We start from the raw sequence: 22,514 nt of genomic DNA, 5'->3' as shown, positions 1-22,514 counted from the left end.
GGTTTGAACAGCTGGAATGTTGGTAAAAGTGAGGCATCAGCAGAAACACACCTCATTAGCTTCCACATTTGGTATGGTTTGGGGAAGAGGAGAGGATGTGTTCGCTGTTCTATCTTACTGTCCACGTGTTTTGACAGCAACTCATGGGCTTCAAGGTGGCTTAGAAAGGGGAGCAGGGGCCATAGGATGCATGACAGCAAAATTCCTCAACTCTCCTTCCCTCTGGTCACATCTGTTTTTGAAGAATACGTAACTCTGTGAAGCCCCTAGTGAATTCATTTTGAAACGTACTTTCTTGAAAATTAAGATTCAAGACCCAAGATTAATGTTGGGCATAGAGCAGACACTGTACGGCGATTCTTCCAGAATAATCAACTAATCCACTTTTGGGAGCTCAATCAGACCCTCAAAATGTTAAAAAATCGAAACAATGCACTAGAAAACAACAAAGGAAGATGTGTGAGTACACACACAGACAGCAGTTTGAGGCTTCCCCACTTGGCACTGATTCGCTATATAGCTTTGCTGTTTGAGGCAAAGAGGCATAAGATGGGTGCTCTGATCTTTAAAGGCCTTTCCTTTGGGGGCTGGAAACTTTGGAAAGGCTTTGGGTCAACTCTGGGTTTCATGAGAGCTCATCTGTCGGTATGTGACTTCACGGTGTGTGACTTCTGGTTTCTTCATTAGTTACCTTATGGTACCAGGATATGTATGAGTAAGGTCCTACTCTAGGAATGCCCTTCTCCACTAAGCTCCAGATGTGCTTGCTCCTGTGATATTTGCCAATGTCCACGTTGATTTCTCTCAACAAGCGTCTCAGTCACTGGTCACCAGAATTAACTTTTGTCAGGCCTCAACAATAAGAAACCTTAACGTGTCAGTTCCAGACTGCTACCTGATATGTCCAAACTGGCCATTGTTGATGGATTTCTACTTTCTTGCCCCTAGAAAAGGCAGTCACTCCTACAGCTACATATGCTGGGGAAACATGGGCTAATTTAGAGGAAAAGAAGCTGCTCCCACAGGAGTGGGCAGCTGTAGCATAGAACATCTCTGCATTATTTATAACCTCCTCATCCCAGTGGTGCCTGGCAAAAAGATGAACCAGCAGGCTCACAACCATGATGCTTACATGGTGCTTACAACTTAGAGCATGGGAAACATTGGCCATATAATTTTTTTTTTTTTCCAATGAGATGGAGTCTCACTCTGTCACCCAGGCTGGCGTGGTGGCGTGATCTCAGCTCACTGCAACCTCGCCTCCCGGGTTCCAGAGATTCTCCTGCCTCCTCCCAAGTAGCTGGGATTATAGGCACGCACCACCACACCTGGCTAATTTTTGTGTTTTTAGTAGAGACGGGATTTCACCATGTTGGCCAGGTTGGTCACGAACTCCTGATTTCAAGTGATCTGCTCATCTTGGCCTCCCAAAGTGCTGAGATTACAGGCATGAGCCACCACGCCTGGCAAATTCTTGATATAAATAAGCTACCCCAACTCCAGGAGGGAAAAGAACACATGACATGGTGGTTTTAAAATATATCAACAGTTCTTTGACACTCTTCCCTTCACTAGGTGATGCCAGCCCCTTGAGTGTGGACTGGACTTAACGACTCGCTTCTAATAAACAGAATACGGTAGAAGTAATGGCATGTGACTTCTGGGATATTATAAAAGGTGTTGCAGGGCCCTTCTTGCTCTCTGCTTGAATCACTTGCTCTGGAGGAAGCCACTCAAGCAGCTCTAAGGAGGAGCCCACGTGGTGAGAAACTGAGCCTGCCAGTCAAGAGCCAGCATCACTTGAAGGCAGGTCCTCCCACACCTGTCCGGTACATGATGGCAACTCTGGCTGACTTCTTACCTGCAACCTCATGAGAGACTCTGAGCTGGAACCTTGCAGTTAAGCTGCTCCCGGATTCCTAACTCTCAGATAATGTGTGAGATAATACATGTTTGTGCTTTTAAGCCACTAAGTTTCGGGATAGTTTGTTATGCAGCAGTGGATGACTAATACCACGCAAATAATGGAAGTCCACAGATATTTGATCCATGATTTCAGTTGTCTCTTAACTAACTCTTCATCAGTTACCTCACGATAATTCCATGCCAGGATATGTTTGATGAAGGTCCTACCCTAGGAATTCCTTCCACAAGCAAGCCCTAGATACTGGGTCTACACAGACCACCGGAGGGCTGGCTCACGTTGGCCGCCATATTGAGTAGAATGGCAGTAGACTACCTTGTATCTTCCCTCACCCTCTATTGCAGTGTAACGTATTGAGTTGTATCTCCTTTGTGTTAAGAAAGAGAGTGAAGAAACCTTCCAGAGCTAGGCTGCCAGATCCTGAAGAGAGATTAGAGGTTCTAGAGAGTTCTCAAGTGAAACATTGAAGCTTTGAGTTTATCATCGTATATGGGCTGGAAGGGTCACTACAATTGATACTAATCAAAATTACAGTGACTCACAGCAGTCTGGCAGGGAGCCAAGTGACTGTGATGATACACACTGAAAAACCAGTCAGATACCCACCCCAACCCTCTTCCCATGTCATCACATAATGTGGAATGCAAGAAACAGTTTTGGAAAAGAAATGAAGAATTTTACTTACTTCATGATGACAATGTAGATAAGATACATCAGCACAAGGACTAAAGACTCCCACCTGCATGTAAACCAAGAACAGTTAAAGACAGTCATAGACATCTGTGAAACTCACCTGCCCCCTTTTTAAAGACACATTTGATGCAAACGGCCAGGATAGTAAGGAGAAGGCAGACGTCGCCAGTGATGGATACTTCCTGGTCTAGAGACATTCTCTATGCTGCATAAGGCTGTCAACCATCTTTCTCTTCTCTCCTCATCTAAAGGGAAAATGCCCCTTCCTCTCTGTTATTTGTCACCTAAAAGAGCTCTTCGAAAGCAACAAGCCTTTCATACATGTTGCTGAATATAGGTCAATATGTATACATCTGGCCTCAGCTTAATCATTCACTGAAACTATTCAGATATATTTACAAGGGGAAACTAAAATTAGAGGAATTGACAGGGTTGCCTGAGGGATTGTTGGGTATACAGGAGCCACGCCAAAAGGGTAGAAGGGGAGAGAGAGGCAGGCAGGCAGACAGATGGAACCTGGGCAGGGAAGGCACCAGCCAAAGAGTAAGAAGGAATAAGTGGGAAGACATTCCACAGGAAGGAAGAAAAGAAAAACCCACTGGAATGCGCCTTGAGCTTCTAATAGTCTGAATACTTCTGTTTTCTTTATCTTAGTGGCTAACAGCTAAAAACCAGGAACTTGTTTTCCCAGTTTCGCTTTAGCTACAGGATTAAATCGGCTCATTGAGGGAGTAATTTTGGCTTCAACGGTAGGTTACTGGAGAATGGTCAGATGAGGAAACTCCAGGTTATATCCATCCTTCCTTTTCTCTTTTCAAATTCCATGTCTAGAAGCTGATCCTTGAGAAATATTTGGTCAAATGTGAAAAGGATACATACACAAGGGTTTTTCTTGCAGCAGTGTTTATAAAAAAGTGAAAAGCTGGAAAGAGGCCAGATGGTTATAAAATGGGGCACTGGGCACATAAATGATAAGTATGTTCATCTATCCATTAAGAATGATTATGCAGCCTAGGCACGGTGACCCGCTCCTGTAATCCCAGCACTTTGGGAGGTCGAGGGGAAAGGATCACTTAAGTCCCCAAGTTCCAGAACAGTCTGAGCAACATAACAAGATCCAGCCTCCAGAAAAATAATTAAAAAATTAGCCAGGTGTGGTGGTGTGCCCCAGGAGTCTCAGCTACTTGGGGAGGCTGAGGCGGGAGGATTGCTTGAGCTCAGGAGATGAAGGCTGCAGTGAGCTATGATCACACCACTGTACCGCAGCCTGGGCAACAGAGTAAAACCCTTTCTTCCTTCTCCCCTCCAAAACAAATTACGCAAAGATGTATGTATTTATTCTAGAAAGTGCTCAGGATGCACTATCGAGAGAGGAAATCAGGGTATCCAAGCCCTTTCAATTTCCGCCACATCTCTCAGTTTCTTTCGTGGCAAAACTTCTTAAAGGGCTGTGCACACTGCATTTCAGTGCCTCTCATTCAGCTGGCAAATTTCTGTAGCCTAACTTCCACACCCACTGATCTCTTGAATCGCCTGTCAAGGGCACCAGTGATTTCCATCCACACCAATCCAAGAATGAGTGAGTGGTTGTCCGTCATCCTGTTCCATTTCTTGGTAGCATCTGAAAGGAGATCGTCTGCCCCACTTCATAAAACCCTCTCTTCTGACTTCTGAGAGGCCACACCCCTGGCTTCCTTCTTGCCCCCAGCTTCTCCTTCTCCACCTCCTTTGCCTCCTCCACTCCTTCAGTTCATCCTCTCATTATTGGGCCATCTTTATTGCCTATGTTTTCTCCCTAGGTGACCTCATCCTGACCGATTGCTATAAACACCAAATACGTGATAATGACCCCCAATTTACACATCCATGCCACACGTCTCTCCAGCCCCAGATTAATATATCGGGCCTCTGCACCTGGAAGTCTCAATGTCTATCAGAACGAATTCTTCATTCTTACTTCCTAGCCTCCTTAAAAAAAAAAAAAAACCTGGGCTTTGTCATTTCAGTCAACTGTACCACTCCCTGCCTAGTCAAGCCCAGAATCTGGAAATCAATAAGGAACACTCCCTTTTCCTCACTCCCATATTCATCAGACTTTGTGACTCAAGTATTTCATCAGTCATCGATTCTTTCCTCTCTACTGCGCCCTCCCTAGGTCATTTTCACTTCAACCTCTGAACTGGTTTCCTTGATACTATGGGAGCATGTCACTGTACTTCTTAAAATCTTTACTTACTTCTCAAAACGCTTAAGAAAAAAATGAAAGTTTCCTTTTACTTTGCAATTCCTGGCCTTTTCTTGTGTTTCCAAGTTGTCCTGTGTCCTGTCTGTGCCCCACCTCACTGGCCTTTCATTTGCACACAGCCATCTCCTTCCCTCTCCCAGAGCCTTTGCCCTGAATGTTCTTTGGACCAGGAATGCCTTTCTCTTCACTCCTTTGCTGGCCCCTTTTATCCTGCAGATACCAGCTTTTAAATATCACCTCCTCCAAGCAATCCTCCCTGCCTGCCCCTGCCCGACTTTCTCTCACATGACCCTGTTTATGTTCTTTAAACCTCTAAGCAGTCTGTGATTATCTTGTTTATACATTTATTACTCATTTATTATGTAACACACACCTGTTTCTAGCAGTCACTTGACACCACTCCTCACACCTGACACCTTCCCTGGTATCTGGTGTGTCATTTTCCAGAGATTTAAAATGCCGACGGCTGATTTCTCCCCATGCAGACACCCTCAGGTCTTGCCCACTCGCCTCTTCTCCCCAGCACAAAGCAACCCTCAGCTCATCTGTGCAGGTGACACTCCCTCCAAACATCAATTTTCAGTTGCAAAACGCCTCCAGTGGCCTGAACGTGGTTCTTATCTCGTCGAAACAAATGTACACGTAGCATACACTTCATGGTGAAAAGTAAGATTCATTCACAGCCCATTCATTTGGAAGGGACGGACCCCCAGGATCTGAAGGGATGTCACGTTATTGCTTAGATGCATTTTTATAGATTCAGTGAGAAGTCACCAGAAAATGAATCAACTTTAATGAAATATTGTAGTCAGATTGAATTAAGTCCAGCACTTTCTAAACAGGTCTATGTACGCTGTTTCTAATTCTTTTAGATCTTTTCAATTTTTTACTCATCAAAAGCCCTTCTGTTGCAATATTCAAAACAGGTTCTCTTTGGCCTTTTTGCAGAGATGCCTGTAGGATGAGATTCCTTGCTTTTGTTGACATTTCAAGTTTGCTCTGTTGGCGTTCAGACACAGGACTCACCAGGCGTTCTCCCCGGTCAACCCAGTGGGCTCTAGGAGGCCTCTGTGCGCCCCACCTACTGTGCCTTGTGCATTTTTGATCTGATTGAGTTTGGATCATCAAGCCTTGGCCTAATGCTCTTCAGGACCCCTTCCTCCCACCCGCCTCCCCAGTGTGGTGAGCCTCTCCATGTGGCCCCATAGTTACATGTCAAGGGTCTGCATCCCTCCAGCCTGAGAGAGCTCCAGGTCAGGCCAGCTCTGGTTTTGTATGACATGTTTCCCTGGTGTAGAGGAGGTGCTTAGGAGGCATCCAGACATTGGAAGTCACTCAGCTTTCCTCGCCCTTTCACCTAGGATGCTGTGCACCTTCTCCCCTTTCCTCCTGAGCACACCTCACCCGCTGTCCTCTGAGGATCCTGTTCTGTGGCTGATCTAGGTTTGTTTCTTCCCTCCCCAAGCTTCCATTTTGAATCATTTTCAACGGATCCCTGATTCTCACCAAAGACGGTTCCTTCTCAGATGTGAGGACTGCTCCTCTCCTCACCTGGGTGCACCATTTGCTCAGGTTTCCTGAGCACAGCCGTGAACAGCAAAAGCTGTTCTCCAGCCCCACCAGGAAGAGTTTCCAGGTTGCAATCCCACGGTCTCTTTTCTCTCCCAAAGTCACAGCTTTGGACTCAAAAGAAGAAACCAAACCATCGCTCTGCATTCTTTAGTTTTCTTGTTGGGTCTTCAGACTCCCTGGAGGCACATTCCAAATTCCTTCCAGCAACATTATGGGCCTTGCTCTGTGAGTCGAGCGTACATCCTAATAGCTGGGCCTCTGACACTTTTTTTTTCTTTTTTTTTGAGACCGAGTCTCGCTCTATCGCCCAGGCTGGAGTGCAGTGGCACAATCTTGGCTCACAGCAACCTCTGCCTCCAGGGTTCAAGCTATTCCCCAGCCTCAGCCTCCAGAGCAGCTGGGACTACAGGCGTGCATCACCACACCTGCCTAATTTCTGTATTTTTAGTAGAGACGGATTTTCACCATATTGGCCAGACTGGTCGCAAACTCCTAACCTCAAGTGATCCACCTGCCTCAGCCTCCCAAAGAGCTGGGATTACAGGCTTGAGCCACCATGCCCGGCCGATGCTTCCTATTTCAATGTCTTTTAGCGCATAGGCACCTAACCGAAAAGTACTCACCACTATTCCCCTGCCTCTTCCCTGCTAAGGGAACCCCAACCACTAGGTCGAGGCAGCATATGGAGCCCTTCTGATCTCAAACAGGGTGCGCCTTGCCCCTAGGCCCTGAGGATGAATCATGGTTGGTCTAAAGTGGTCATTCTAATCTCCCTGGCTGCTCAGTGGTCAAGGCAGACCCTGTAGTGACCAAAGAGATGCAAGGTGGAAGTGTGCCAAAAATAACAACAGTGCCCCCTTCTTCCTCCCTCCTGCCTTCAGGATGAACTTGGTGGCTGGGACTGCAGCAACCATCTTGGGACCATTAAGCAAAGGTCAGGGGAAATGCAGAGCCACGGCACCACGTATATCCGGGGCACCGATATGTAAGAAAAACACACCACTATGTTTTCAATACGCTGTAGCTGGTTCTTCTAGTACCTGCTACTAAAATCATTCCTGACTAACTGTCAACTGCCATTTTTTGACTGACTGTGACTTCCTGCAGAAGGCTGCTTCAGGAATGGTGAAAGAATATGAGCTGTATGACAGGGGTCCTTTGTCCTGGTGTATTTGTATTTGACAAAGCTCAATTCCTCCTAAAGAGTACTGTAGTTTCAAAATAAACACAATTAAAATTTGTTTCCTTTTGAGGATTTTGGGGATTGAACTGGTTACCTGCCTTGAAATCTCTAGGCCATGCTGGAATATTTTATAACAAGGAATGGAACTCTCTCTTAAAGGTATTTTCAAAATGTTACTGTGCTTTAATTGCACAGACCGAAGACTCTGATTTTAAAGAGAGAAATCAGCACCTAGACGCACCATTTCAGCAAAATGAATAGTCATGATTGGCTTGGTAAGAAGATAGAATAAGTGAATAGTAAAAAATTCTTAAACTTCCATATATTTTTCATCCACTAAATGAGAAGTTGAAATCCCTGGGAGTCCCAAGGTAGATAAGGGCCAGTGGCACAGACTTTAATTTCTCAGCCTCACTCATGTGCAAAATGCTCTTCATCAGACCATGTGTGTAATAACAAGTTACACGACAGGCCAGCGCTTTGGGAAGAATGGAGCTCTGGTGCCACCAAGGCCTCCCAGGCCAGTTCTTCCCTGGAATCCACAACTGTGCATGACTTATGATTCCAACATCCCCCAGATAGATCAAGACACTCCTGGGGATTCGCAACTCATGTATCCATGGCCCTCCCAGCCTCTCACTCCTAACTGGATGCGAGGGAGCCTCGATGCTCAGGGCAAGGGCTCTGATGACTTGTGCCTTCCAGAATCTAGACCCTTCTGCTGCAGGCTTGGGCACCTACCCTAGGATGGGGTTACCTAACATCATTGGAAAAGTCTTAGGAATGAAGATGAAATAGACACTCCTTTCCTTGCTCCAAACCATCTGAACTATCCGAGATGTTTTGAGGATACGGAGTGAAATGGGCTGATGGCGAAGCCTGCTTTCTTCACTTGCCATGGCTTTCATACAGCAATGCCACGGAGGTAGTAGAAAACACGGCTCCCTCCAAGGCTGACAGCAAATCATCCTGGGTAGCCTTTCCTAACACGTTTCTGCACAACAGCAGCACACACATTTCTGAGATCAGCTGTGATCACGACTTGTTTGTCTTTTGGGGAGTGTCATTAGCAAAGACTAGCAACACTGAGCAATGCTGAAGCACCTACTGTTTGCTAAGGCGGAGCAGTGGTTGTGCGAACTATGCCATCGGCTTCTGGAAGTTTTCTTGTGCGGCGCTTTATCCCCAAGGACATGGGGGAAAAATATCCACATTGCATTTGGCAGCCACCTCCAGGATGATATAACAAGGAGGCTCTCTGATCTGGGGTGCTCCTTTCAGCCTATTGATCACGATCATTCAAAGAAGATCTCCTTCTTATTTTCTCCTAGCTGCCTCTCCTTCTCTTCCTTCTTGCACAGAGGAGAGAGAGTTAGCAAAAGTATCTTAATACCCTGACGTAGCACGTAACACGTATCATCAATGTGATGGGTTCTCCACCTCCCGCTAATCCTGAAAATCAGAGACGTCCTCAGACACAGAGAGGCCCACTCCAACAAAAGAGTTAGCAGTCATTTTGCGGAAAGTGAAGCCTGGTGGACTCTACTTTTTCTGGCTCATTCCTAGCTTTCAGTAATAGGGAAATTTTCTACCTACGCGTATTCCTAAGATGTTATTTCACATTGCTTACCTCTGTAGATCAAATATTAGAAAATACGCAACGAAAATGCACAATACACTCAACTTCCATTTCCATTTCAAACATGTTCAACTTGCTCAGAACCCATCTCAAAAACGAGGATTTGAACAGTTGGCCCAAATGAAAATGTCTTCCCATATATTTAATTTGGGCAACAGTTTCTGTCTATCAAAATAAAAAATCCCCAACAATACCAATTTTCAGAGCTCTAAGATCTTTTGAAAGTCAGGAGGAACTTTAATGGGTTAATGGTCACTGAAGTGCCTGGGTCCTAATTCTTAAAATAAACATGGGAGCTTGGTTTGGACACAATTTTAAAAGATCAGTCAAATCTTTTTTTTTTTTTTTTTTTGGAGACGGAGTCTCACTCTATTGCCCAGGCTGGAGTGCAGTGGTGCGATCTCGGCTCACTGCAAGCTCCACCTCCCCGGTTCACGCCATTCTCCTGCCTCAGCCTCTGGAGTAGCTGGGACCACAGGCGCCTGCGACTACGCCCGGCTAATTTTTCTTGTATTTTTAGTAGAGATAGGGTTTCGCCGTGTAAGCCAGGAAGGTCTCCATCTCCTGACCTCGTGATCCACCTGCCTCGGCCTCCCAAAGTGCTGGGATTACAGGTGTGAGCCACTGCGCCGGGCCTTTCTTTTCTTCCTTTCTTTCTTTTTTTTTTTTAGATGGAGTCTCGCTCTGTCGCCCAGGCTGGAGTGCAGTGGCATGATCTCGGCTCACTGCAAGCTCCGCCTCCCAGGTTCAGGCCATTCTCCTGCCTCACCCTCTTGAGTAGCTGGGGCTACAGGCACCCGCCAGCGCATCTGGCTGATTTTTTGTATTTTTGGTTTCACCGTGTTAGCCAGGATGATCTCGATCTCCTGACCTCATGATCCAGCCGCCTGGGCCTCTCAAACTGCTGGGATTAGGGGCATGAGCCACTGCACCCGGTCAAAAGATCAGTCAGATCTTCACTCTGCCTTAGCACATGGCTGACTGTAGAAAGACACAGCTAAGCCATGATGTCCAGACATAGGATGATAAAGACATTTAGATATTAGGATCTCAAATGGAACCCCGTCACTCTAGCCCAAGAGAAAAGGTCTTTACTCTGTGAAAATGAATTTAATTTCTCTCCTGGGGTGTGCAGAGGGTTCCCAGGAAATTCTCCTCATTATAAGCTGTCATGACATTTCTCTTTCTTTCTTGAATCCTAACTCTGGTCTTCAATATATTTGGCTCTACAACACAACATTCGGAAATGAGAAGGGGGAAAAAGAGGTACTTACCAGGAAACTTTTTCATCATAAATGAACTGTGAAAAAATAAAAAGAATAGAAGATTAGACACACACACACACACACACACACACACACCCACCATACTCTTTAAGGCTGCACACAGTGTCCACCTTGTTCCTGGCATGGTATAATCAGGACTGGGTTGTCCTGAGACCTGGAGTCCCTGTGAGTAAACTCCCCTCTGTACTGGTTTTGCCTTTGGCCAGTGTTAGTGGAAGGAGGTGTTCGCAGATCAGGGTGGGCATGTGTGGAAAGGAGCAGCCTCAGGTAATTCCCTTCTTCCTGCAATTTCTGTACAACATCAGAGTGACAGGCAAGTGTGACTAACCTGCTTTGTAAAGCAAGGCTCATTGTAGAATCTTAGATCTGCAAGGGGATGTAGGAGCTCAGCAGGTACTTCCAAGCATTAGTCTCTGTAAGATTTCTGCATGTCTGTGCATCTTCAGTTTTTATGCAAGTGCTTGGACTTCTATGGGCTCCATTTTTTCTTTTAATAGATTTTTTTTGGTTTCCATAAAATAATTTATTTTCAAAGGAAACTTCACATCACAACCAGAAGTAGGGGCTCAACACCCCTTGCCATCACCCTGAAAAATAAGTGCAATCACAACAAATGGTGTTTGCAAATCCCAGTTGGACACTGTCGGCTGCCCAAGCCCTGGGCATGGTCTGCCCTTTCAGTAAGGAAGATTATTAGGGGTCAGAAGCAGTCAAAGGCACACTAGCATCCCACTGAGGTTTACTCATCAGTTGGGACTTGAAAGAGAATACAGAGAGAATACATGGCAGGATTTAATCTACTTAAGTCCTGGTCTACATACCATCTGAAATCATTTCCCACCTTGTGGGGTGGGGGTGGGGGAGGGGGAATCTAGTGTAATCCTTTGATTATACAGGGAAACCGAGTCACAGAGAACGTAAGTAATTTTCCTGGGGTTGCTCCATCTGCTGCAGAATTGGCTCGAAAACTCAGCCCCAGCTCCGAATTTGGTGTCCTTTTCAGGACACACATGGCTAATGACATGTTGCCGAAACCGAACGAGTACACCTGTATTTCACAGAAGCAGGAGGCTGAGGACATGGTTCGTAGCTCTTTCTTCCCACACTCCTGAAAGACAACTGCTTTGAGTATGGTCATCTCAGAGTGGTCTTTCCTTTAGAGGCAGCAGCCCTCTGCAGACTGAAGCAGACACTTGCAGGACACTCTGGGTGTCAACCGCCATCACAGCTTGGAGATGGGAAACTTAGTTAACAAAGTGGGCATGGCATCAGCCCTCAGCCAGGGCAGGAACCACCAGCTGGGTAGAGACGTGGAGAACACCTCAGGGCATAGGTCACAAAGCGCATAAAAGGAACTCTTTCCAATTATCTTGAAGGTCAAAATGAGGATGAGGAGGAAGGAGCTGTGCTCATTTGTAACTCATTCTTCCTAACAAGCCATTGGAAACGTGAGCTTCATCATTTTTGTTACTTTCATCTTTGTTATCAGATTCAACAAGTTGACATTGGGATGACAACGTCAAACTAGAATGGGCAGAGAATTAAAGAAATATAGGCAACAATCTCATAATCCACGTTGAATGGCATGGAAGCCATCTCCTAGAAGGCACTGACAGCTCTTTTGTATAACCCCCTTTCTTTTTATGAAAAAAGATTGTTGTCAAAAAATCATGGAGCAGATCAAATTATTTAAGATAGAAAACATTTTCTATTAATTGAGGTTAATTCAATATCAGTCCTTGCAGCAGGCTGGAACAATCAATTTGTAGCCACTTAAGAGAACAGAAGATATTGAGAAAGAGTTTATTAGACCAGGCCAATTTAATTTTCTCCTATCAGGGAAGGCAGGCAATACCGTAGAATATGAAAGCAGCTTTCAGAAAGCCCTGATTTTGTGTGATCCTCCCCATAGCTGGGGCACAGATTCTGCAAAGGAAAAGCTTGGAGATCACTCACCCTGGAAGAAAGTGAACTTCCTGTCTGCTAACAGTGGGCCCCGAGATTCATAGGACTTTAGCTACTGATCATTTCAATGATCATAGCAAAGAAAAAATGAGATTGGGCTTAATTGTATGAGAGACCCCAAATAGGCACACAATAATCAGAGAAACAGAAACAGTGGGCAAATCCGGGTGAGACTGGACAAAATACGCTATTAGGGACAGAGCTTCATGACCCTGGAGTCAAGAGAATGGTTATGGCTTGGGGAGCTGTGGTTGGGGATATGGTTCAGGGAGGCAGACAGGGAGAGAGAAATGCAGGTGATCTCACTACAAGTACTAACTAATGGTGGAGATCTGGAAACATGCAAATAACTGATACAGTTTCCCCTTTGATCTCTGCCTGGTGTGAAGATGCCCCATCACTCAGAATGCATAAGGGTAGAGGAGGAGAAAGGAGGAGGAGGAGGAGGAGGAGGAGGAGGAGGAGGAGGAGGAGGCGGCGTCCACAAAGCCAGGTCTTCTTTACCCTGTGGCTGACGGCAAACATCATTCTGGTTTATCCTTCTCCTTTAAGAGGATTGTGTGGAGGAATGAGAGGACTCAGAAAAGAACAACGAAATGAACAAAAGGGACTAGAAAATCTAAATTGGCTTGTCACAGTGGCTCATGCCTGTAATCCTAGCACCTTGGGAGATCAAGGTGGGAGAATCACTTGAACCAGGAGTTTGAGCCTGCAGTGAGCTATGATCCGACCACTGCATTCCAGCCTTGGGGAGACAGCAAGACCCTGTCTCTAAAAACACTGTAAACAGAAGCAGGGCTTCCTCATCGTGAGAAAGGAGGTGGAGATGAGCTATGAACTGCCTGTGAGCATTCTGTGCTGTTATTTGGAGAACAAACAGCTGGTCATCGCCTCTTTGGAAGACTGGAAATGAGGACTGGTACTGTTTGCAGAACGTTCCATCGGGAGGGTACCTTGCTGGACCATCTTGATGGAGCATTTGAATTGCTCTCTCGGAAAACTCTTCAAACAACAAGGATGAGGTTCCTTTCACTCGAGTTTGCTGAAGGTTAGGAAATGAATTTGTTATTCCTTAAAGATTGCATGTTATTCAATACACTTAATATACCCGTTGTATATCCCTCTGTAGTTTATGCTCTACTGGCTGAGAGTAAAAGAAATCAAAGCAAAATCCCCCATTCCTTAGATCAGTATTATCAGTGTAGAAGAAAACTTGAAATCATTTCTTTCTAGACCTGAAGTTGCATCCACAGTTCCCCCCAATGACCACTAGGTGGTGCTCACGTTCCAGTCCTCCTTCCATGTCCAGCCTGCCAAGGTAGTGAAGTTGAAATGAAGTCAGTTCAAGTCCATTTTCGCAGTTCTATTAAATCTCCCGGAAGGAAGGGAAGCACCTCAAGGCAGGCAGCCTACTGAAGGCGGCTTCAGCCGCTGCTGTCATGGGGCAAGGTGGTGTTCCAGGGGCAGGTCCTGCCTGGTGCTCTGTCCTGTGGTCAACACTCAGTCCTCACGATGAGTTGCACTTGAGGGACCTCCTGTTGTGGGTTTTGGAACTGACTCAGCTTCTTCCCCATCAGATTTGTGAAAGCAAGCCATGGGTAAGCAGCTCTTCTCTCTGTGCCCTGTTGGTTCTGTTTGGGGGCCAGGCACTGTGATAGCCCAGAGACCACCAAGGGTGATCCTGATAGCTGGGTCTCAGATCTGCTGAGCACCAGCTGGTCAGGGGGCCTCTGCCCTCTGACCCACATGTGCTTCATCCAAAGTCACCCTTGGCTTCACCCTAAGGTTTCCACGTGTTCTGCCGCTGAGCGAAATGTTAAACAGGAATGAATTTGAAAAAAGCACTCATTTCCTCCAGGCTTCAGAGAAACGGCTGGGTACCATGGAAACCGGCATTTCATTCCTGGTGTCTGCTCCAGAATTCTTCCAAGCAAGACCGGCTTACAGCAGGCTGGCGAATCCCTGGATATCAGAACAACCCAGATAGCTGCCAAGGGAATGGAGTGCTCAACATGGAGAAGCAGGGGAGGAAGAGCCAGAAGCCCCTGCTATATGCGGGAGAAAAGAGGCTGGCTGAGCTGGGAGGCAGGTGGCTGTCTCAACATCGCCATGTCAGCCCCTGGGTTTGCTTACTGTAAATTGTAACCATGAAGCAGGAGATGCCGCACTGCTGAAGCCAAGACTTCATAGCATGTATTGTAATCACTGGCACCATGAGAATTTTAAGCAGCGAAAATAATAGGAGAAAATCAACATCATTTTCTTTCAAGAGACTGAAACCTGACACTCTTTCCTTCCTTGCTGTAAAGAAAACAGTCCCCCGTAGATTTTTCCCACTCAACATCACGGGAATTCCCTTGAGTGGGTGTAGTTCTCACTTCTTCAGCTCTCGGGTGGGGGTACAGACAGCTTAGCTAAGGCCATGGTGATTTCAACTGAGGAGAGGGATCCGATGGAATACATTGCAAAGCTGGCTGTTAGGCACCAATATCGCTTATATTTCAAAGTTAAGCAGGAATTCCTACTTCAGGATATCTTGTAGGCTGGCTTGATTGATGAAGGCTGTGGTTGCAGGAGGGCAGGGAATAAATGACCTAAGGGCAGGGCTTTAGCAGAGCTAATCATGTTGTATAAATACATAAAGGCAGGCTACAGGGAAGAAAAAAGGATAAGTACTGAGGATAAAGGAGACGGGGGTAGTTCAACCAAAAAGACTATGTTTGTTAGGCAGGGAAAACCGAAATTAAACACGTAGCTAAAGTTTCCAAGTTGTTCTTGTTAGAGATGAGAGGCTCCTCTCTGGGGTCTCCAGGCCAGCGGATGCACTTCTCTGTTCAAGCAGCAAATGCGAGTGTAACCGGTCTCCTAGTTTACCCAGTGTCATTAAAGCAGGCCTTTCCTTCCTCCTGTCGACAGCAGGCGACCTTTGTAAGACCATAGTTGATTTGTTTAAGGATCTTAAAATTCTGTCAAAGTGAGGATCTTCTAGCTACCATAGTTATTCCGACTTTGCCAGAAAGAGAGCTGAAATGTAATGAAGGCACAATGAGCTGAAGGACCTCAAGTTTTCTAGTATGAGAATTTCTTAAAGAACTGAAAGTAGATCTACCCTTCGATCCAGCAATCCCACTGCTGGGTATCCACCCAGAAGAAAAGAAATCATTCTATCAAAAAGACACCTGCGTGAGTACGTTTACCACAGCGCAATTCACAGTTGCAAAGATATGAAACCAACCTGAGTGTTCATCAGCTGATGAGTGGATAAGGAGAATGTGGTTATATACACCATGGAATACTACTGAGCCACATAAAGAAACTAAATAATGTCTTTTGCAGCAACTTGGATGGAGCTGGAGGCCATTATTCTAAGTGAAGTAACCCAGGAACGGAAAATCAAATACCGTATGTTCTCACTTATAAGTGGGAGTTAAGCTTTGTGTATGCAAAGACATACACAGTGGTATTATGGACTTTGGAGACTTAGAAGAGGGGGTGCGAGGAGGGACAAGGGATAAAAAAAACTACGTATTGAGTATACTGTACACTACTCGGGTGAAGGGCATGCTATAATTTGAGACTTCACCACTATATAATTCATCCATGTAACCAAAAACCACATGTACCTCAAAAACCATTGAAATAAAAAAATAAGAACCCCAAGTTTTCTAAATTGGAGAGAGAAAAGCTTAATTCCCATGAAAAATGTGTGCAGGAGGGGAGGGTGATGGGTCAGAGGAACAGGGCCTTGGAGGCCAGCCAGCTGCCGGTGAAGGACAGCCTTCCACACGACCTCTGAGATGTCTTTTCTCTCACAGAAAGGGCAAGATACAATCATTTCCAGATTATTTCAGATTAGTTATTTTAATGAAAAAAATTCTAGCAGGGGGGTGGCTGAAGCTGTTCCCTTCTGCCGAAAAACTAGACCGCAAAGTTAGTGAAGGTGACGCTCCTCTCTAACAGGGGGAGTGGGTGGTGGGGTAAGGATGATTTTAAAGACTGTAAGAGGAGGATTTTACTGGAGGGAAAGTCCAAATTCTATATTGGGGCAGTAGAGCTGCACCATGTCAGACGCCTGCTCTGGCAAACTCGAGGTATTACCAGTCCCTGACCTTGGGTGAACCATTTAACCACCAGAGCCCTGGTGATGCCATCTCTAAGGTGGGACTCGCCAAATAGCTTTCATGCATAGTCACAAGTATTAAACTAAAATGTCATCATCAGTAGATCCAACACAGTCCCCTCTTGAGGATCAAGTCTATGCTTGTTAAAAATTAAAATTAATAACATAAAAAGTGTAGTTCCTTGGTTCCACTAGTTGTCTGTCAGTAGCCATGTGTGACTAGTGACTACCACATTGGACAGCACAGATTGCAGGCCATTTCTATCACCATGTAAATTCTGCTAGAAGTGCTGGGCACCTGTGGCAGGTGAGTCAGCTGAGCTCTCTCATATCCCCCTGGGTTCCATCCACTTGGGGCCATGACAATGAATGTCCCAAGGAAGGAAGGACATGTGTTGGCATGAAGGAACCTCGCTGCTGTGCCAGTGCTTGGGCTGCCCTGAAGAGCCCCAAACTGCTGCCAAGGGCTCACCTGGCCCATCAGCAGACAGGCAGCACTTGTGAATTTGGAGTTTCAAGCCGGTCCACCTTACCTGGGACCTGTCCCATAGGCCTATCTGCTTCCCCTGAGGGCTGCCCTCCTCTCCACGTTCACAATCCCCCTCCTCCAGAAGAGAGGAAGGGTAAAAATAAAGTATTTCTTTTAGAGCAGCTGTTAGACTGCCTATGTAATGAATCATTTGCATTTATGTAAATTATCTGATTATGTAAATTACAGTAACATTTCAATACAAAAAACTGTCGGCCTGCTGGGATTGGGAGAAAAGAGAGGACTGGGAGGCCGGAGATACCCGCAGTTGAAGTGCTCACTGGGGGCAGAGGAGAAGCAGCGACGAATCTGCAATGACTTGCACTTGGCTGTTGGGTGGATGGGCACAAGGAAGGGCTCTAAAGAACCTAGAACTCTTTCAGGACTTAAAAGGTGATGTCTGTCTTGCAAAAAGAGACTGAAGGCATTGGGGGAGCCTCCGCAATGCTTTCAGAGCCACTGTCCAGCCTCTCCAGAGCTGGCCAGATGTTTCAAAGTATGGAATGTCACTGGGGCTAAGGGAACGTTGATTGGGGCGGGGGAAGGGCCCCGAGAAGCACACATTTTATGTTTTTGAAATTATAATTGCTTTGGACACTGACTAAATTCATTTCTTTTGCTTCTCCTTCAAACAAACAAACTAGAAAATAGCACAGAGGAAAGTTTAGGAGAAACACCCGAACAGGGAAGTGGATCGCCCTGCGTCTCTATCTGAATGAACTGTGGTGAGCTCTGTCGGTTTTGGAATGCACGTGCGCTTCCTGCTCCTGTGGTTTTGCTTGTCGGCCCCCGCCATGTCCCGCCCGCATCGGCTGACATTTCAGCCATTTTGAATCCAGGTCATAAGGACTCTATTAGCACTTTCCTGGCCTCCTCCGAACCCTCAGCCCCTCAGCAGCCATCAGCGTCTCTGGAGAAGTCGCGGTGCCTCTCTGTGGGTCTCCAGGCCCCACGGTTTGTCTCCAGGGCTCCTCTGCTGAGGTCTGAAGAACCCCTTGGTGGGCATGTACACAGAACAGCATCTGGTCCTGCTGAATCCTGACTTGCCCTCTGGGTGAAGGAGCTCTTTATTGCACAACCTCAGGACACTGACACTTACGCCTTCTGAACATTTCAGTGCTGTATAGTAGGGAGGAGGGTTTGAAAACACCCGAATAGTTGAATGCATTGTTTGGGAAGGTTGGTAATTATTTGGTGGGTAGCAGAAAGGGCCTTTAAATAAAGGAATTTCAAGTGCTCGTTGCAGAGTCCTATAGAGAAGCTTAGTATTACCTAAGGGAAACTGGAGGAAAAATGATTTTGTTACCATGATATTAGGGGAAATAGAAAGAGGAAAATAAGAAAAAAGACACAGAGTGTGTGTGAGCTGTGGCCTCTGGCTGGGGGCATGGAATAGATGTGGAGACATTGTGAGAGCTACTTTGTGAACTGCAGCACTTTTGGGTGTGAAACTCTGTTTTAACCCTCATGGACAGTTTCAAATCTCATGTAAAAATGACCTTGGGAGTCTGGCCACCACTTAACAAGAGTTAAGAGTCTACTCAGACTAGCAATAGTCAGAAATCCCGGCAACTGAAGTTACTTAGGCTGCTATGATTCCTTTCCTTTGGGAATCTCAAAACTGACTCTAGAAATTGTCATTTCTATGCCACAGATGAATACCCCAAGGAAACAGTTTCCAGCCATATTTAAAGTTGTGTTTCTCAAGATGCAGTGTGGTGCTACTGGCATCAGAATCACCTGCGGTTGAGGGAAGATGTTGGTTAAAATGCAATTTCCCAGGTCCTAACCAAGAGGCTGTTGAACTAAATAGGCATCCTGGGTGTTTCCAGTGCAGACTGAAGTTGGAGGAACATCAGTTAAAGTAAAAAGAACCAAGACCTAACCTTGAGAACTCAAACTTTATCTTTCCTATTTCTTCTTAACAGTGGAGAGATGTAGTTTTTCTCAAATCACAAAACTCTAGCCTTGACACCTGGTCTGTAAATGTACAGTCCACATCTTCAGGTAACAGCAAAGAATCATTTGCTTGTGTGGCTTGTTGCTGTCTGAATGAAATATGGAGCTGTCCTGGCAGCCTGCGTGTTCAGCTAGCTCAGCTCTGGGGTTTATACACTGCGCCCCGAGGACAGATGATTGCTTTGCCCAAAGACCAGACTCGGTGAGGGAGTTACTCAAAGCCCAAAGAAGAAAAACCTCTTTACTTCTTCACACGTCATTAACAACAATTATATTCATTTTATCTTGGATATATCCAGATACACTGAACAGAAGACAAGTGATTTCACACATAGTCCAGTTAGTGTCTATGCAGAAAACAGGGAAAGAAGCCAACACCAGCAGAACTGCTGTTGAGAATGTGTGGTTAAGTCTGTGCTCCCAGGAGATCCGAATCTGCTCCGTTCCGTTCCACCACCTTGTTTTCATGAGCACAGTCATCTCCTTCTGGAATTCAGCAAAGTAGAGGGCTGTGTTCATTGACACTGTTCCCTAACCATGTCTTTTTTAAAAAAATAATTTTCAAAAATCATCCCAACATCCCGTAATGGCAGAAGAGCAGAGGGCACGCAGTCAATGTGGGTTTGTGCATAGAAGGATGAAGCTCACTGGAAGGGGTATTAGAGAAGTCTGGGAAGAGTCCTTGGGTTCCAGGGGATCATACCCTTTTCATGGGTAATAACTGAGAACAAGAACATAGTTCATGTATGTCCTTAAATCTCCTAACCAGAAGTGTAAAAGATGAAGCATGTCTTCAGTTCCAGCATAACATTCCGAACCTCTCTGCTCTGTGGGGTGGGTTCCAACCCTCCCAGTGATAAAGGGCCCCTGTAATTAGGGGAGCATGGCAGGTCTAGTTCCCTTCCTGTTTTAATCTGGGGACGCTAGAGGACAAGGTTGAGAGCACATTTTAAGGGAACACTGACCTCCTGGCAAACCTTGTGATGGTTTGTAAACTCAAGATTTTCAATGTCAGAAACTGCTGGTCACTGAAGTACCTGTCTGGTTCCTCAGGGAAAATCTCACATCAACCCTCATGTTCATTTTATTTATATAAAGATTTACAATAAAATAATCTACTGTTAAGAGCTTCGTCAAACAAGTGAGTAGACCCTTTAGTTGATCCATCCCCATTGTGTAGGTAAGAAAACTGAAAACCTAGATTGATTGATTTCTCCAAGGTCATGAGAGCCAGTGAAGGCTGCATTAGTCAGGGCTCTTCAGAGACACCGAACCAACAGAAGACATATATATATAATGGAGATTTGCTGTGAGGGATTGGCTCACAGTACCATGGAGGCTGAGATGTCTCACGATCTTCCATCTACAAAGCCTGTGGTGTAGTGCAAGTTTAAGCCTGAAAGCCTGAGAACCAGGGAAGCCAAGACTGTAGGTCCCAGTTTGAATCCAAAGGCCCAAGAACCTGAAGCACTGATGTCACTGATGTCTGAGGACAGGAGAAGATTCATAGCCCAGCTCAAGCAGAAAGGGCACATTCACCCTTCTGCCTTTTTGTTCTATTCGGGCCCTCAGTGAATTGAATCGTGCTCATCCACCATAGGGAGGGTGATCTTTTAGGATTCAGACACTGATCTCTCCTGAAAAGCACTCTCACAGACAGCCAGAAATACGTTCACCAGCCCATCTGGACACAACTTAGCCCAGTCAAGTTGACACATAAAATTAACCATGATGGTAAAGGGGCAAGCAGAACTAGGAGTCAGATCTCCCGACTCCTATTTCAATCTTCTTTCCAATTTTTCACCCTTTTTGTGGACAGCCCTGCTTGCCACTCTAAAGAGTATGAATTTTTCCCCATAGACGACACAGAGCCACTGAGCAGTTGAACAAGGGATAGAAGCATTTGCAGGGGTTCTTTGTGGAGACGCCAGTTGGATGGCCGTGAGGACTGGCTGGGGGTAGAGAGAAGCGAGGAGTAAGCGGTGGAGATGCACTGCACGGAAACACTGACCCGCCATGAACTGCAGCAGCTGCTGTGTCAGGCCTGCAATGCAGAGAGCCTCAGCTGAAGTCAGTTCTGGAGGAATGCACTGGGGAGATTGTGGTAAGCTGAAATCCACAGAACAACTAAGCCACATGGGTATGCTGGGAGTTGAGGGAAAGGTCAGTTTAATCTCATTCCCAGTTTGTGGCTAAGATAGGAACGGGGACTGAAATATATGGAAAGGCAAGTCCTGGGGAAAACATCAAAAGTCTATTTAGGGGCCGGGTGCGGTGGCTCACACCTGTAAATCCAGCAGTTTGGGAGGCTGAGGCGGGCAGATCGCTTGAGGTCAGGAGTTGGAGACTGGCCCGGCCAACATGGTGAAACCCCATCTCTACTAAAATACAAAAATTAGCCAGGCATGGTGGTGCATGCCTGTAGTCCCAGGTACTCGGGAGGCTGAGGCAGGAGAATCACTTGGACCTGGGAGGCAGAGTTGCAATGAGCCAAGATCATGCCACTGCACTCCAGCCTGGGCAACAGAGCAAGACTCCATCTCAAAAAAAAAAAAAAAAAAAAAAAAAGGAAGGATTCTATTTAGGGACGTGTTGAGTTGGGGCATGGAGATGTCTAGTAGAGAGTTCTTTATCCACCACGGGACCTCAGGGAGGTGTCACTGCTAAGTAGCTGAGTATACGGGTGTTGGTGTTGGCACAAAGGTGGCCACGGTAATGGGCTCTGTGGGAGGGCAGGGAGTCCTGGCAGAGCATACAGAGTGAGAAGGGGGAGAAGTGATGTCCAAAGCTAGGGATGCCAATGAAGTGACAGAAGAGCCATGCTCAGCAGGGTCTCAAGAGAACAGCCATGGACTCTCACAGACCCAGATAACCCAAGTCTAAATGCCAGTTCTGACCAGCAATTGGTCAGGCTGAGTTCTGGGTGATCAAAGTAGCTGAAAGAAAGAAATCTGCCTCCAAGCAAAGACATGCATCACGCACTCGCCACCAGTGACCTCTAGTGAACTCCACGCGGAGGAGCCACACACCACCCCTGGTGCTTAAAAGAGCACTGATGGGAGCTGAAATGGCCAGAGCGACTCACCACGATGAGCGCGATCACAGACAGCGTGTAGTAAATTGAATCCCTCAGCAGGCACCAGGAGGAAAGAGCTACAACCTGCAGGAGAAGGGAAACAAAGTCAAACAGGATATAGACTGTACAAATGAGACGGCGGGACTCCTGCAGTCTCAGCCAGCTTCCTGTCTAGGCCTCCTGTCCTGCACCCAATCCATCTGCCAATCAATAGGAATTTATTCAAGTATTTAGGCATATTAGTCTGGATCTTCTGAGAGGCAGACATGAAGATGGACTTAAACCTGCAACAATTTCGTTAGGGGGAAAGAGCCGGTGATAGA

General features: G+C 46.1%; 1 protein-coding gene across 1 annotated transcript in view; it reads right to left on the bottom strand.

Moving 5' to 3' along the window:
* SLC24A3 (solute carrier family 24 member 3) overlaps positions 1-22,514 on the bottom strand; it is a 498,945-nt gene that overhangs the window by 46,003 nt on the left and 430,428 nt on the right. The window contains exons 7-9 of the mRNA XM_025400528.1: positions 22,201-22,275; positions 10,531-10,556; positions 2,610-2,663 (exon numbers count right to left, since the gene is read on the bottom strand). Of these exons, the coding sequence (XP_025256313.1) occupies positions 2,610-2,663; positions 10,531-10,556; positions 22,201-22,275 (155 nt within the window). The remainder of the gene's footprint in view (positions 1-2,609; positions 2,664-10,530; positions 10,557-22,200; positions 22,276-22,514) is intronic.

The sequence above is a fragment of the Theropithecus gelada genome, chromosome 10 (assembly GCF_003255815.1).
Source record: "Theropithecus gelada isolate Dixy chromosome 10, Tgel_1.0, whole genome shotgun sequence".
Taxonomy (NCBI): Eukaryota; Metazoa; Chordata; class Mammalia; order Primates; family Cercopithecidae; genus Theropithecus; species Theropithecus gelada.
This window is presented reverse-complemented; position numbering and strand designations above follow the sequence as displayed.